Here is a 16,195-nt window from a genome sequence, read left to right as displayed (position 1 = left end):
TTATGCGCCCCAAACTTTTATCACCGAACAAAAAGGGGTGTCACCGCTGAAATATTGGACAGTGAGAAGACTTCACAAGCTGAAGACAGATAGCGGAACGTAGACGAAGAAGAACTGAAAGTAAGTCCGATTTTTTTTATTATTATGCCAAATTTCTTCTGTCAATCATTTTCAGAGAATTATAACCTGACCAAACGCAACAACAGCGTCTTATATGGTGAACTCTCATGCAGGATACTTCAGTACAATAAGAGGTACAGGTCAGGGCAACTGTGTAAACATCTAAATATGGGATAACAGAAAGGCAGCATTTGTTAAGAGAGGCCAATCAGAAACAGTACAGACGAGCTACATACATGTCTAATTTGTGACATTTTACTTTAAAACATATAGAGATCAGGTGTGTCTTTTGTACATCATTTCATATACAAGGCAAATACAAAAATCATCTTATCCTAAATAAGCATTAGATTGGGTTCATGGCTGTCAAAGTATTCGGTTCTGCTGCTGCAAAAAATTGACTAATCCTGATGAAAATAAAAGATGAGCATTTAAAAATGTTTGTTTTTAATTAAATGACCTGCAGACAAAGACATGGTGCCATTTTGTAAAGCCGTAAAAAATGGTATGTCTGGTATGTTAGCATAGTATCACTAACGTGAGCCATAACAACAAGAACCGCCAAAATATACTTTACTGCTGGCACTGCCACGGGCACAGTGGTATAAAAATAAAAACACTCAAATGTTATTGTGCTGCATATCATGAATTACTAAAGTGAAACAGAAGAATTTTGATACCTTGCAAAAGAAGAAAAAAAAGAGTGAATGGACCTGAATGCTGTAATATGGATGTTAAAGATCTAAACCGTGTGCTGTATTTCAGTCACGAATGTGACCTTATCAACTGGCTCACCATGACTAACAAAAGGATTGAGCAGGAGGTTATGATCCGTTTGCACTACAGGATGTGTGACACATTAAAACTTAAATATAAATATACTGCTGGCTTGTAGATTATCAAAGTTGAATATTCTTTGTCACATTTTTCCATTTTCCTTTTACGTTCTTTAAAATGAAAAAGAGCTATGTAAAAAGCCGTATAGCTATTATCTTGAGATGCGACCCCTCTTAATTCTTGTTAAAAATCACTTCAGCACCGAAGATGCTAAACAAATTACTCAGTTAGCATTAAGATTAACATAACCACACTAACAATTTTTATGTAATTTACATTAACTGGTACTTGACCAAAATGCATTGTGTGAAAGTCGATAGTCAAAGCCTTTATTATCTCAAGTATCTTTTTTTTATCATATTGGTTAAAACAAATCTATGTCATTATCTCTCTAGAGAGAGTTTGTTATGTAATTAATAAATCCACTACCGTCCCAATTGTTGATTTCTCCCACAAAACAAATTCACATGATCGCCCAACACGAGCACTTTGAGTTTAAAGTTTCTTTGCAGCCTTTTGCTGGTAGTTAACAACTAGGCGCCTCACTGTGCAAAACATCATTTTTAAGAGATGGCGGCATAAAAAAAGATTTACAGATATGTGCGTTGGCTTAACAGTTTGATTGGAAGACATTCTGCCCCTGTCTATGTTTGGACCTGAGCAGTTAAATCGCTGGCACGACCACTTGACTCCAGAGGCAGTCGGACAGAGTCAGCCACTAGGTGGGATTTCACATTCCCCGTTTACTGTGTGTCCCAGCACGTCTCCAAGTGTCTGCTCAGGTCACGCTATAGTCCAAGCATCCCCACTTTGAGAGGCTGATAACATCCAGTAACATAGACAACCCATGACGAGAACCTCCAAGGCCGGGTTTATCTATAACATTAGTTTGTTTTTCTTCCTGTGTTACTTAAAAACAATGGCCAAACATATTAGCTGTTCAAATGCTTTCAATAAATAAGGACAAATAGCAGTCCTTGTGTTTTCATTGAAACACAATGTGAAAGATTTTCTGCTAAGATTTTACATTATACTTACTGGTGTAAAACCCCCAAATTCAAAAGAATTGATACAATTCAATGTTGGCCATGTAAATCATGAAAACGTTGGTTTTGAATATGACACATGCAGACTAACGTAGCTACAATTCTTCTTTGTGTTTCAGCCAAAAGAGCGAAAAGAGACTCTTAGTTGGCGAACAACCAACGACACTGAAATGAGTTCAAAAACAAACCAGGACCCAAAAGCCTTCGGTAAGTTTGGAAAATCTGAGGGACTTATTCATGTCTGTTCCATTTGCTGTTCAAGGAGATACGGTGTTTTTAGGAGTCTGCCAAGATCAGAAAACCTTTTATTCAACAAGCCAAATCAGATTTTTCTGACAATAAAAGCCTAAAAACAAAACATAAAATAAAAATAAATAAAAAAAATGTCGCCCCTTCCTGATAAATGCTAATTAGATTATCCCCATGTCTGACTATGTCCACTTACAGCTTGAGAACTACTTTTGCAAAAGGTGCGTCATATTTCTCTCGTAAGTCTGAGCAGACTGTGCTTTTTCAGGAACGGGGATTAAAAGAGACGAGCACTAAAATTGGGAGTTTCAGACAGAGGTACAGGTACATTTCAAAAAGACAGCGTGAAAAACATTTTGTGTTCATGAACTTAAGGCATGTGTAAATATTCTAGCATGAACCTATAAAGTACCACATGCCCCGTTTAAGTTTAAGCCTTTCACGATTAGTATCTACATTTTTCTATTCAGCTGAATAGAATAAGCTTTTCTTTGACTTTTTCAAACAATTGTAAAATATGACTGCAGAAGAAGAAAAAAGAAAGAAAGAAAAATAGTTCCGCTTTTATTTGATGTGAGAAAAAACATTTCTTTAGTACTTCGACTGGAGTGAAGTCGATCACAAATACATATAAAAGGACACCATGTGTCCCAATTTTACTTTAGAACTCCAAGAAACACTCAAAGTGTCTGAAACCATTCACACTCCTTCTCGAGGCCTCGTGTTGGTGACTCAGAGTGGTTTATGGAAATGATATCCACTTTAAACAGCCAACAAATTCATATTTAAAGTGTTGAGAAGTCTGCTGGTGTCCAAATCAAACAGTTTCCTCCCAGAGTGATTGGTATGCGGAGGCAAACGACTGACTGCTGTCCTTCCAGACTTGGATTATGTGTGAATCAATACTTGAGGAGCAAGAATCCGGCCTGCATTCAGATGATCTACTGTAAGAGCCTAAACCAATCCTCTGAGAGATGACACAGGCAGCGTGATGAATATGTAATATACGCCCTCAAACTGGAGGAGGGCTGCTGTGGAAAAGTGTTGAGGAATGGATAATCTAAAAGTTACACACAGTAGTAGTAGTCGCCAAATATTGAGTCAAGCCTTATGAGTTTACTGGATGTCGTTCAGATGGCGTGCGATCTGGTTCCACTTTGAAGTTCACGTTGTCAACGTAATTAGTTGATGTTGTGCTTTTTCAATGAATTAAATCTGTTTATTTTTCCTTCTGTGATCGTTATAATCTGCCTCCTTACGTATGTGTTGTGCAACTACAGTAGACAGATGATGATGAGGGGAGATACAAATAAGCGGTAAAAGCTAGCAGAATATACTTCAACCTCTGAAACGTGTGAATGGCCATATTTTAACTGTTAGTATCTAGGAAGTCAAACAATTTGTGGAGGTGACTCGTAAAATGATTGCTGGATAGACACAATGTGCTGGAACAACCTTTGAAACATTTAAAGCCCACTTAAGTCTGGTCAAGGACCTACATCCCTTGAAAAAAACAAACTTATTGACGTTAAGTCCCATATTCAAACACATACGGGCCATCACCTGTCAGGGTCCGACAAGGCAAAATCCAGAAAAAAAGACCTTCCCAGCTATACAGAGACAGTTTTGTTGTCTTCCGGCTCCATCACCAGGTGGTGCGTCACTTTTACACTGCGATTTGTCGTCTTATCTTTATCTTTTCAATCTATTTTCGCTGCTGAATCAGTTTGACATCCTGGATGTATCCTTTTTTTACTCTTATGGTAGACTACTTCTGCTTCTCACTGAAATCCCTTTTTTTTCCTTTTCAAAAATGAGATAATATTTAGCTATGGGGAGTGAAATTAGTGAAGTCGTGGGCTTCATGGTAACCCGACCACTTGACGGAGTAGCAGCGAGGGGCGGGGCTTAGCAAAGGGTCAACTGTAGCCGGTGGTCTTATTAAATAAATCTGAATGGGATCTATGTTTCAGTACGGTATCTGCATAGTTAACTCGGGCATAATTATACACATACAATGAATCCTAGACCACAGATAGCTCCATATGGCTAAAGACCTGAATTTACAACTAGAAGTGTGGTAATTAGCAGTTTGCCCCGTCTTTATTATGCAGCAGTAAAGTCTTCCTAAATGCTTCAGCCCCAGGGTGAATGAAGCATGAGGAGTCATGACGCTGCTGGCGCAGGAAAAAAGGAGCAACTGAGGGTGGGCTGGAGTTTTTGATTTCAACAGCTGTTGGGTGAACTCACTGTTGGATGCTGAGTCATCCTACAGTTGAAATCCTAGAGTGGAATAACGTTGACAAAATGTGTCACTCATCTCTCCTTTTGCTATCTCCAGCACCACAGGAGGGACTATGTTAATAGTCCCATGGGTGACTATAATATTGCAGTTGACTTTGAGGCATCATCATTCATGTCATTTGTCATAATTATAATGTACTTACTTGATTTATACACATATTAGTTCATTGGAATAGATATTAAAATAAATTAATGACATCATAACTACGTTTTAACTGGTTTTGACACATGTATGGGTTTGCTGTTAAACAAAAACTGATCGTTTAATCCAAATATTAGCACAGTTCAAGAGTTAAAAGGTCTAGCTGATGAGGCGGCTGTCATGGTTGACAACAGAAAGGAAATACTGACCTCTTGTGAAGTTCTAGCTCAACTGCAACCAAAAGTAAAAGCAGTGGTAACGCGTGTGTGATCTAAAGTGACCGTTTACTATGTTGCTTTTATCTGATATTGTAACTATTATTAAGATAATGTTACAGTTTTTAACCCTTAAAGAAAAAAGGGGGAGGTTTTAATACTGTGATCCTTCAGCAGCGCATTCAATATTTTTAACTATAACCAATCCAATCTTTTTGCTCAGGCACGTTTTAACAGTGTGAATATTGAACACAACTCATGTGCTAAAGAACAAAGTATTGATCTTGAACGTGTATGTGATATGTCGTTCTTATGTTTGCAAACTGGAAGATCTCTCTTTAAAAACCTGCCTGTTAAAGTCACTATCACCGAATGAGGCAACACCGTGGTCATTGAGCCTACATTGTCCACGGACGAAGGTATTGCAATAATGACATTTTTGCAGAATTAACTCCCAGAAAAGAATTATTGCCGATGCTAATCATTAAACATTTTCTTGGGGCTAGAGCTTCAAATCAAAAGCATTTATCTGGCAAAATGTGATTTGACATTTAATATGAAGCACAGTAGTCAGAAGAAACGTGAGGTGGGTGTCAGTGAGCTGGAAACTGAGCGCTATCATTCATCAAAAATACATCTACAAAGAAAAAAAGATCATATTAGGCCATTTTTGACAGCGGATCAGTTTTAAATACTGCATAATGGAACACGAAGGAGCAGCCACAGAGCGGTTAACTGCTTTGGCTGCTCGCAGACTCGTGTGCGTCATAAAAATCTGCTCACGGTTGGTCGCTCACTGGATGATGGAAAGCGTGGACAGGACCTGTCGTGGTGAACCCGTATTTACATACCATCAGGAAATAGGGTGTCGCCAAATCAACCAGGAATGAAATGTTAAGGATTGCCACACTAACAACATCCCACAGCAGAGTTTAACTGTTATTTTCTGCTCCCAACAGTGGCCATTAAGAAAAGGTCCAGAGTTCCCGGGGTCATGATCACTCAGTATGTTGAGCAACTGCCCGTAGGAAAGTCAACGCCAGACTTTGTCCGGAAACCAATGCCTATGACTATTCAAGATGGTAAATGGGAAAACACCACATAAAGCGTTGATTGCGACAACATTATCAACCACTATCTACAACTGCATCACTGGCCGAAGTCTTTCTGTATTTTTCTCATTTTTCCAGGTAAAAAAGGATTTTTTAAAGCTTTGGTTAGTGGAGAGCCGGCGCCAGCTGTGACATGGGGCCGTAATAAAGGAGAGGTCGAGGACCCCGAAAAATACAAGACCAGATACGATGAAAGAGCTCAAGAGTACATCCTCGAGGTGAGAAAACACCATCTAAATACAGGCCTCCAAATCTCATAAAAACGTACAAACGTATAGGATTTATCCTGACTTATATTCCCGTCCTTTCTCCTATACTCCCACACGTGCTGAATTAAACATGTATATTTTAATTGTTTTTAAAGTATGGTACACTTATTAATTTTAATTTCTCAACCTTCCAGTACTCAATTAAAAGAGCTCATTGATTGTTACAATATGAGACAGAGCCTAATAGTCAGCCCTAAAGACGTAATCAAAATATTATAATATCGCTCCACCAGATACTCGATGTAAAACCAGATCAAGCCGACACCTACAAATGTTTTGCCACCAATGAGTATGGAATGGCTGTCTGCACTGCAACTCTCAATGTCATTGGAGGTAAAATACAAGATTATTATTACTCTGCCAAATGGTCATTGTGAATTATTCAAAAGACTGAATTTGCTATTGTTCTGATTTCTTTCCCAAGGTCTCAAGAAGAAAGCCAAAGAAGACGGTAAAGATCCATGAAGGAGATTGACGGTTCTCTTTTCATGTAGTTTCTTTTGAGAATTCTAGATAGGTCATGATCTATTTTAATTTCAGAAGCAACAACAAAAATGGAAGTGGACAAGGTCAAATAATGACTTAAGAATAATGATACTTTACAAAAAAAATAAAAAAACATCTCTGCAATTGAAGAGCAGGACTTATTACAAATTAATTTGATCCAGGGTTTGCAAGTTACAGTTTAGATAGAACCATAAAGAATTTAGACAAACTTGATAGTCGGGTTATTTGTGATAAAAAATATTTTCCTTCAAATTCAAATCTCATTTTCTTTTAGCAAATGGACAAGAACAAGATTTCAGAAAAATGCTAAAGAAAACGTAAGTTTCAAAGTCAAGCCCTAGTGTTTTGTTATCTTTTGTCAACATGTACTGCTGGAGATCTCCAAAAACATCTGACTTTATGCCTCTTGTTTTAGTGTCGTTGAAAAAAAAAAGAAACCTCTCCCGCCTAAAAAAGAGGGAGAAATTGATCCGAAGCTCATGGAGCTGCTTATCTGCGCACCAAAGAAGGACTATGAAAAAATCTGCTTTGACTTTGGTGTTACTGACTTCCGCTGGTTGCTCAAGAGACTCAACCAGCTGAAAAAGGAGAGGCAAGATGAGCAGGCAAAGGTACTGAGCAGTATGCCGTTTGTAATAACTGAGCAATTGTGTTTTTGTTTAACCTTTGAACATGTTTTTGGTGACTCTAAAAAGGGTAACTTCACACCAGGCTGTGAAGTAGTGATTTACTGCCGTCTGGGTGAAAGTTTCAAGATAGATTAGTTAGATCAGTGAAACCACTGGATGTCTGAACAAAAACATTTTAAAAAGGGTCTTAAGTTACTCTTACAAAGCATGACTTGTAAAGAAAAAAAGAAAGAAAGTTGTAATACCAGTGTAATGTTTCTTGAAAACATCCACGCTTCATTCAAGTGAAAGATCTACAGATACACGAGACATTTCATTTATCCTTTTCAGGTCGTAGAGCAACTGGACAATGTGAAACAAATAGAAGTGCAACCAAACGGGAGAGCCGAGTTCAGCTTCGACATGAAACTACATGATCCCAACAGCGCAATTAACTTATACAAGGTGAGTTAATATGTATTACAGGATAAACTATGTGTAACCAATCACTGCTCAAATGAAAAAAAAAAGAAATGAAAACTAATCTGAGCCCTTTTCTCTAAAAAAGGATGGGACGATGCTTCCATATGGGGACGATGACGATTCAAAGCATAGCCTTAAGAAAACAGGGACAAATTATCTTTTCAGCATCAAAGATGTCGAGGCAGAAGATGCTGGTTTTTACCAGGTCGATGTTGAAGATGCAAACGTCCTTGCAACTGACTTCCAAGGTGAGCCGTAACTAATGAAACTGTAATAAACTGGATGATTGTACCTTCAGTTGGTGAGACGATGAAAAGCTCATTCAGGAACAAGAACTCAAGTCATTTAATCCCCATCCGCCCTTCACCTCCTCTCTCAGTGCCTGCTGTGGACTTCATAGCCAAGATTAAGGATGTGAAGGCCTTTGAAAGTCAAGACGCCATCTTCCAGTGCGTCTTGTCAACACCCCTCAACAGAATCACTTGGTCAAATCAGCATTCATCACTTGACCACGGGGACAAATATGAGATCACTGTCTCAGAGGACAAGCTCATTCACACGTTGAGAGTCAAAGACTGTAAAATGGGAGATGATGGAGAGTATTACGCCATTGCTGGCATAACATCCAGCTGTGCCTCTCTTAAAGTGGAAGGTGGGGGATCTTTTTTTTTTATAGATTAAAAAAAAAATAATTCAAAAACACGCAAACTCAGCTTGATAGTGTGACAGCTGGATATGCACTTCTCGTTTCTTTGCTTATTTAACAAGTGAGAGAAAAGTTAACGACTCAATATCCGTAATTTTATGTTCAGCTGATCCAAATGGTAAAGGAGGCAAAGGCACCCAAACTGGCAATCAAGATGACCTGAGTAGACTTGCATTGGAGCAGCAGGCCAAGCTGCAAAAACAGAAAGACGACTTGGAGGCGGCTGGACGAGCGCGGGCTGAAAAGGACGCCATGGGGGAAGGAGGCGATGGAGATGAGGGTGGAGACGGCACGAATAAAAACCTGACAGACGGAGAGGATGAAAATAAAGACAACGATGCATATGATAAGAAAAAGAAGCGAGTACGAGCCGGCCCTTTGGTTCCTGACACTATCATAGGTAAAAGCCTTTTGTTTTGCTCAGCCCTCATTCTGTGGAGACTGAATAATGTGCCACTACACTTTTAGTTCCAGTCGTCGAAACGTTGTCACATTGTCAGCTTTGCTATCAGGGTTCGTACTGATTAAGTGTTTCAGTACTGGACTGAAGATTTGACTACAAAATACAATCTGTCCCAAACTAAAATATGAGAGATAGTACGGGCCGACGTGATGTGTCAATTGAGGCATTTTGCTTAATAGAAACTTCGTTAAACTGTTCTTGTGCAGTGGGCAAACATCAGATCTATGAATTCAGGAAGTTGTTTTTCTCAAATGTGGCCTTTCATTTCTAAACTAATGTAATAACGTTTGGATTTTCCAATAACACATAACTCACTACAACAAGAAGTTCAGTGGCAGAAAACTATCTGTTAGGGGTCACACTAAAAATGTGGGGCAATTCAATAGACTCTGGTTATATTCTTATGGTATTTGTAAAATGATTCGATTTTTATTTAGGGCAACCGTTTCATTTAATAACTATAAAAGGACTTTGATGATCTACGATATGAAACACTGTGCAGTGCTGCATATAGACCACTAGAGAGCGACAGACTGGAAACAAGAAAACTAGAAGAGTTAACAGTGTTAGAAAATGGAAAACTGCATGCGCCTTCAACATTGTTTGCTCCATGTAATCCACATTATATTTATGTAAGGAATGGAACACTAAAATGGTCCATTTGGACCAGAGGTTTGATATGGCCAAACACATTAAACAGTCATTTTTGATGATTTCACAAAATTTGCTTTGTTCTTATTTGCAGACCGCGGAGTTCAGTTCGTCTGTGGACTCTCGGATACCGTTGCAAATATTGGTCAACGGGCAGAGCTGTCTTGCAAACTAAGCAGTGACACCTCTGAGGGACGTTGGTATAAAAATGGGAAACTGGTAAGTCAATTTTTTAGAGGATGTTGTGTACATAGCACTATTGCCATTAATATCCCTTTTAGTGCCTTTTTTAGTACCTTTTAGTGCACTGCATGTCTTCATTTATCCAAATGTTTGTGTGATGAAAATTGAATCTTTTTATCTGGCAAGCTAACCAGTGAGGATGGGGTAACGATTATCAAAGATGGAGCCTGTCACAGGTTGGTAATTGATTGCTGTAAAAAAGATGATGCAGCCGTGTACTGCTTCGAAGCTGAAGGCCGTAAATCAGAAGCAGCGCTTAATGTTCAAGGTCAGAATAAAAGTCAATAACATGGTTTGGCATCATTTGATTAATTATCGCTTGGGTAAAATGGGTGGAGGTGTTTGACCAAAAACTTTTCTCTCCAACACTGAAGATCCACCAATAATCGATGACGATGCACTAGGAAAATTCACAAAGCCAGTCATTGTAAAGGCAGGTGAAAATGCAGAATGGAAGCTGCCATTCTCAGGTGGGGCTCCGATGACTATACAGTGGTTCAAGGATGGCGATGAGCTTTTGCCCGCTCTCAATGTGAAGATTGAAACATCCGCTACTGAGACCAAACTACGCCTTGTTAAGTGTCAAAGGAAAGATGGTGGAGAGATCAGAATAAAAATAAAAAATGAATTCGGTACAACGGAAGCTATTTCCAAACTTATCGTACTGGGTGAGTTGTCAAAAAGAGACTTGAAGTGTCCATGTATTTTGCTCATTGTTCCGTGTGTACGAAGAGAAAGTATTTTCCCCTTTTTCACAGTACGACTACTTTCGTTCCATCAACAGACAAACCCACACCACCACAGGGACCGGTGGACATTATGGAAAGTGCTGTAACATCTGTGGAGTTTAAATGGAAGCCACCAAAACACAGCGGCGGATGCCCGGTCACCAACTATGTCATAGAACGCCAGCAAGTCGGGCGCAATAAATGGTCAGATCTTGGCGAGATCCCCGGCAGCAACCCAAGTTATAAAGATTCAGACGTGGACCCTGGAAGGAGATACTGCTACCGGATCAGAGCCAAGAACGCAGAAGGCGTCAGTGATTACCTGCAGACAGAGGACATAGCAGCTGGTGTATTACGTAAGTCTTTAGCTTGAGCCCAACGCTGGCTTCAGAAGGGCTGCCGTCTGATCAAAACCTCTTGGGAAGCAAAGTGAACAACAGAGTGAAACAAGCTAGCAAAAGATGATGTTTCTTTCCATCTATTTTAACTTCTTTCATGATTTCATTCTTCACTCTGATAGATTTTCCTATCGCCATTACATATAAGAGGATTGTTATTGTGGTTAGGCATTTCTGATGCTTCGACAAGGAGTTGCCAGAAATCAGAACCAGGCTTTAATCATTTGAACTTGGCTCCATGACAATCGTTTACATAATGCATCATGGAAATATGTTTGCATGAGAGGAAAACATAACTTCATCCAACTCCCAGTGGAAGTAATACAAGTTGAAACATCTTGCGTTGAGAACACACTCACAGCGAGGTGCAGACACTGTGTACACTGCGTGTCCATCAAATGTAAAAATGATTTTTTTCCAGTACAGTCTGCTATATTTGCCTGCCATTTTTATGCTCTCTTGCTGGTTTTATTTGGTGAATAAAACAGGGTGTACTGGAGTTAACATGTATTAACTTTGGATCTAATAAAAACAACATTAGAACAATGAAGCATAACACAGAATAGTCACGTTGCCTCCACAGGTTATCCCGGATCCCCAACAGCGCCAAAAGTGGTCAGTGCCTTTAAAGATTGCATCAATCTGACATGGTGTCCTCCATGTGACACCGGAGGAACCAAAATAGTGGGATACAACTTGGAAAAGAACAAGAAAGGCACAACTTACTGGAGCCTTGTAAATCAAGGGGGTCCTATTACAGGTACAACTTGTATGGCAATCTGCAGAAATTTGACAAATAACACAGTGTGAATATTTGGCTCAAATTTAACTGTGGTAATCATCTGTCGTGAGATGCGGTGATTGTACTTCGTAAGAGTTAAAGAGACAAACCAAACCAACCAACCAACTAACTAAAGCCTGTCAGCTGCTCAGCTAGTTCCTGTGGTGTAAAATTACATGAAGGAAGAATTTTTTGTAGATTAGAGCACACTTGTAACGCACTGCATAAGGATTTATGTTGTATTTGTAATGTTAATTTCACTGAGGTGGTGCTCGTATTGTAAATTATAGAATGTAGTCTGATGTTTTAAAGGACTTTATAAATAAAACAGAGTTCAGAAGCCCGTGAAGATTCACACCTCCAGTATGCATAGCAGCATGCACGTTTTTTTTCAGCCCAATATTGTTGAAACTAGGCCGCTAATATCGGTAGCCAGAGCAGAAGAACTAAGCGGACGGCAAACTGCAGTAGAATGGAGAAATATCTCCACAATTTAACATTTCTAGTAATATGACAACAAAACATCTTTGTTTCCACAGATACAAAGTATGCAGTGAAAGATGTTTTTGAAGGGGCGGCATATGAATTTAGGGTGTCTGCTATCAACCTGTCTGGTGCAGGAGATCCTAGTATTCCATGTGACACGGTAATCGCAAGAGATCCAATGAGTAAGTCACACTGAATTATTTTACTCTATTGCAGCCGTCTCCACTGAAAATTATAATACATTTTATAAATTAAGTGATGCATCATAGGGAACCTGTTCAACATTATGCTCTCTGTAACTCTTTGGTTAATACAAAAGCATGACAATGTTGAGCCAATAACCTCATTTCTGCATTTTCAGAACCTCCAGGCAAAGTCACAGATCTGAAGTTAACATCCTCCAATTACACCACATTTTCACTGGCTTGGGCTAAACCTAAAGAAATGAAAGGGGTGGAGGATGAAGCCCAAGGCTACTATGTGGAGATCAGACCAATAGAAAACCTTGAATGGACTCGTTGCAATGCCCTCCCAATCACTCTAACTTCCTACACCGTGCTTGGCTTGAAGGCAATGGCCAGCTACTGGGTGAGGGTAATTGCCACCAATTATGGAGGCAATGGAGAACCTCATGGCTTCGACAGTTACGTCATTGCAATGCCTCCTCCTGGTAAGATGTGATTTTCCTTCAGTGATTTTATAGTGTCTATACATAGTATAGTGTTAAAGGGTGGGACAGTTTAAGGAGCAATGTGCAGGATTTAGTGACATTTCGTGCTAAGGAAGCAGATTGAATATTCCTCCGCTCACCCCTCCCTTTCTGAGCATGTCAGAGAACTACAGTGGTCTTCAGGTAACGTAAAGCGCGACAGACTCTGGCTAGTGCCAGTATTTGGTATGTCCATTCTGGGCTACTGTAGAAACATGGAGGTGCAACATGGCTGACTCCGTAAAGAAGACTTGCTCCCTGTACATAAATGGCTAATTAAAACAGAAGTGAAACAAGAGGGTGGAGCTAGGTAAAACCCAATGCTGGGTAAGGAGTTTTTAGGTAACCAAAAAGGTTATATCTAACTTTCTCAAAGTGAAAAAACACTATGAAAGGGTTAAAGTTCCAACACAAAATCACGGTTTACTCCCAAACCAGAACACTCTGTACTCGTGATCCGTCAATCAAAATGTAGCCACGCTCGAAAGCATACCCTGCTTTATGGTATTTTTTACTCTTAAAAAGGACTATCAATTACTTTATTAGCATTATGCTGTATTGAACGCTTGAAACTACGATTGAGCCCATAAACTCTGTTGTCCTGAGGTAATAAATCAAGTGAGGAGTAGGGTTACTTTCTCATAAAGATTTATTAAATCAGACTACTTTTTTCAGATGAGTCGCCCCCTGTTGGCCGTAAGAAAGAATGCATGTTTGAGGGACGTCAGCACTGGCTTTGCTCTTCTGACGCAGAGACTGCTGTCAAAGTTAATATACGATGCAATACAGTGCACAGAATTAAAAATGAATAAAGAATGAGACTTATTTCAAGAAAAATTAAATACTACCATACTGCTAAATTGTATAATTACAAGAATCTAAACATTTTATTCTAATATTCACAGTACGGCCAAAGTTTAAAGATCGCAACATGAAGACCTTTCTGGTGGTACGATCTGGAAACACTGTCCGTCTGAACATCAATTTTGAGGTATTGTGCATTACGTTTTTTTCTTCTCATGGGTTGATTGGAAACATATTGAACCTAATTAGCCAATTCATTTTCTTTCTGCCTACAGGCCTCACCCCTGCCACAAATCTTGTGGCAAAAAGATGGTACTCCAGTGTTCAAACATGTTACCATTACCAACTCTGATAAAGGCTCTCAAATGTTAATCCCCACATCCGAGCGGTCAGACAGTGGCATCTACACCATCACTGTCAAGAACATTGTCGGCCAGGAAAGCGTCAATGTTGAAATCAGAGTCACAGGTAAATTACAGCGTGCACGGTTATAAGATTAGAAACTGAGCCGGATATAGCAAGTACAGTTTGTTGCATACAAGATACACTTTTGTAACTCGGACCTCTGTCTCTCTAAATCTGGACGTAGATGATCCCAAGCCTCCAGGTCCATTGGAGCTGGATCAGAACATCCCAGGAACGGTGACTCTGTCCTGGACCTCCTCTCCAGATGAGAAGAGGGATGACAGACTACACTACATGGTATCCATGCGCGACTCCTTCAAACGCACTTGGAAGACAGTGGCTGACAACCTCTTCAACAATAAGTTCACAGTTATCAATATTATGTCCGGACGGGAGTATTACTTCAGGGTATTTGCTAAAAATGACATGGGTCTTTCATCGCCTTCTGAATGCCCCGTGTTTGGAACCATAAGTCAAAAAGGTTGGTGTCTCTGGTTAAAATCACAAAGACATGGATGTGAATTCTCACTTTGCTGTACTCACTGAATCATGTTTCCTATGGTGAAATGCAGATGAAGGTTCCCACAGAAGCTGCCTCAGAATAACACTTATATTGTACAATTTAAAAACCATACCACTCACCAAACCCGATCTCAGGACTGTTTAACTCTATTGATCCCTCAGGTATACTGACCTTGGACAGACAGGCACCTTATAAACGGAATAAGGGATGTTTTATTTTACTTTTAACTTCTTTGTGAATTCAACCACTTAGTCAGAACCATACTGCTGTAATAATACCTTTAGTATTTTGAGTATTAATACAACTAAAAATATGTTTTGTATAATTCAAAAATGGTTCGAATTCATATAGAAAGTACTGTGGTAGAACATTTCAGACAAAAAAAAAAAAAAAAACAGAGAAAAAATGTTATAACAAAGTTTGAAGAAAAGCGACCATTTGTAAAAGTCTGAACTTTGCTTTTCAGGAAAGTTTAAAGTAAACATGCCAGAGAGAAAATCCCTCGACTTGCAGTCCCCGCCATCATTTATCGTTCCCCTGAAAGCGCGCACAGCTCCACAGGGTTACGAGAGCTACATGAGCTGTGCAGTTCGGGGGGATCCAGCTCCACGAGTGACGTGGTACCACAACAACATCAGCCTGAACACAAACACCAACTACCACATCACCAATGTGTGTGGAGTTTGCAGCTTGCTCATACTGACGGTGGGACCCCGAGACAACGGGGAGTACAAAGTGGTCATCGAGAACAAACTGGGGACGGCTGAGTCCTCGATGACACTGGTTGTCAGAGGTATTTAACACTTGAGTGAGGTTTGAAATGTTTTGTCGAGACACTGATGAATGATTTGAGTGAGCGGTAAGTGAATGAAACAAACTGAGAGTCTCAATATGTTCCTTTACAGAGTGAAGAAGAGCTGCAGCAGCTGAACAGAAGCTGAACCAAAAGATTTTTACTGCGTTTTAAATCAATAACCCAAAATGTAGCGACTCATTCATTTAAAGTTACTTCAGCTCCAGCTAGTGTGAGGCGCCACTATTTGCACGCATATCTTTCGAAAGTACCAAAAAAAAACTAAACATGACTTGTGTCATTTGGGAATATGTTACATCTGTACTGTTAAGAGTCAACTTTAAAGATATTTCACCATCCTGCTTTTATTTTCTGAGAATTCAAATACAAAATGTGATGTATTATGTTAACATGTTTAAGTTATACTGTTTAATTATACTTAACATGTAACACACAAGCCCTTATAGCAGCTTATTATTGGACTAGATTAGTGCAGCTGCCTTCACTTTCTTCCTAGTTTACTCACCGCTATTGGTTCTGGACAATGAGCATTATGGTAGAGAGACACTGGAAATGTTTTTTTTCTCTCATACAGCAGACTGGGGTCGCTCTA

General features: G+C 39.5%; 1 protein-coding gene and 1 long non-coding RNA gene across 2 annotated transcripts in view; one reads left to right on the top strand and one right to left on the bottom strand.

Annotated features, from left to right (window-relative positions):
• The window catches only part of LOC137795966 (uncharacterized), a 41,124-nt gene that overhangs the window by 23,577 nt on the left and 1,352 nt on the right, over positions 1 to 16,195 (bottom strand). The window lies entirely within an intron of this gene.
• On the top strand, positions 5,908 to 15,776 carry LOC137795994 (immunoglobulin-like and fibronectin type III domain-containing protein 1). Its single transcript, XM_068593622.1, has 22 exons — positions 5,908 to 5,995; positions 6,104 to 6,243; positions 6,528 to 6,627; positions 6,719 to 6,745; positions 7,076 to 7,118; positions 7,217 to 7,412; positions 7,761 to 7,874; positions 7,978 to 8,140; positions 8,272 to 8,544; positions 8,753 to 8,998; positions 9,807 to 9,931; positions 10,082 to 10,223; positions 10,330 to 10,623; positions 10,740 to 11,039; positions 11,665 to 11,841; positions 12,402 to 12,530; positions 12,710 to 13,018; positions 13,963 to 14,048; positions 14,137 to 14,329; positions 14,451 to 14,747; positions 15,256 to 15,582; positions 15,695 to 15,776. The coding sequence occupies exons 1-22, from the start codon at positions 5,908 to 5,910 to the stop codon at positions 15,697 to 15,699; spliced, it is 3,774 nt and encodes a 1,257-aa protein (XP_068449723.1). The 3' UTR covers positions 15,700 to 15,776.

This window comes from Clinocottus analis, unplaced genomic scaffold, assembly GCF_023055335.1.
Source record: "Clinocottus analis isolate CAN_PGR_092001 unplaced genomic scaffold, fCliAna1.0.p SCAF_3, whole genome shotgun sequence".
Lineage (NCBI taxonomy): Eukaryota > Metazoa > Chordata > Actinopteri > Perciformes > Cottidae > Clinocottus > Clinocottus analis.
Note: the sequence above shows the minus strand (reverse complement) of the source record. Positions and strands in the feature narration are given on the sequence as shown.

Coding starts and splice junctions, on each gene's coding strand:
- LOC137795994 (XM_068593622.1), top strand. CDS start 5,908: ATGATCACTCAGTATGTTGAGCAACTGCCCGTAGGAAAGTCAACGCCA. Junction 7,413..7,760: donor GGCAAGATGAGCAGGCAAAG/GTACTGAGCAGT, acceptor TATCCTTTTCAG/GTCGTAGAGCAACTGGACAA. Junction 8,999..9,806: donor GGTTCCTGACACTATCATAG/GTAAAAGCCTTT, acceptor TCTTATTTGCAG/ACCGCGGAGTTCAGTTCGTC.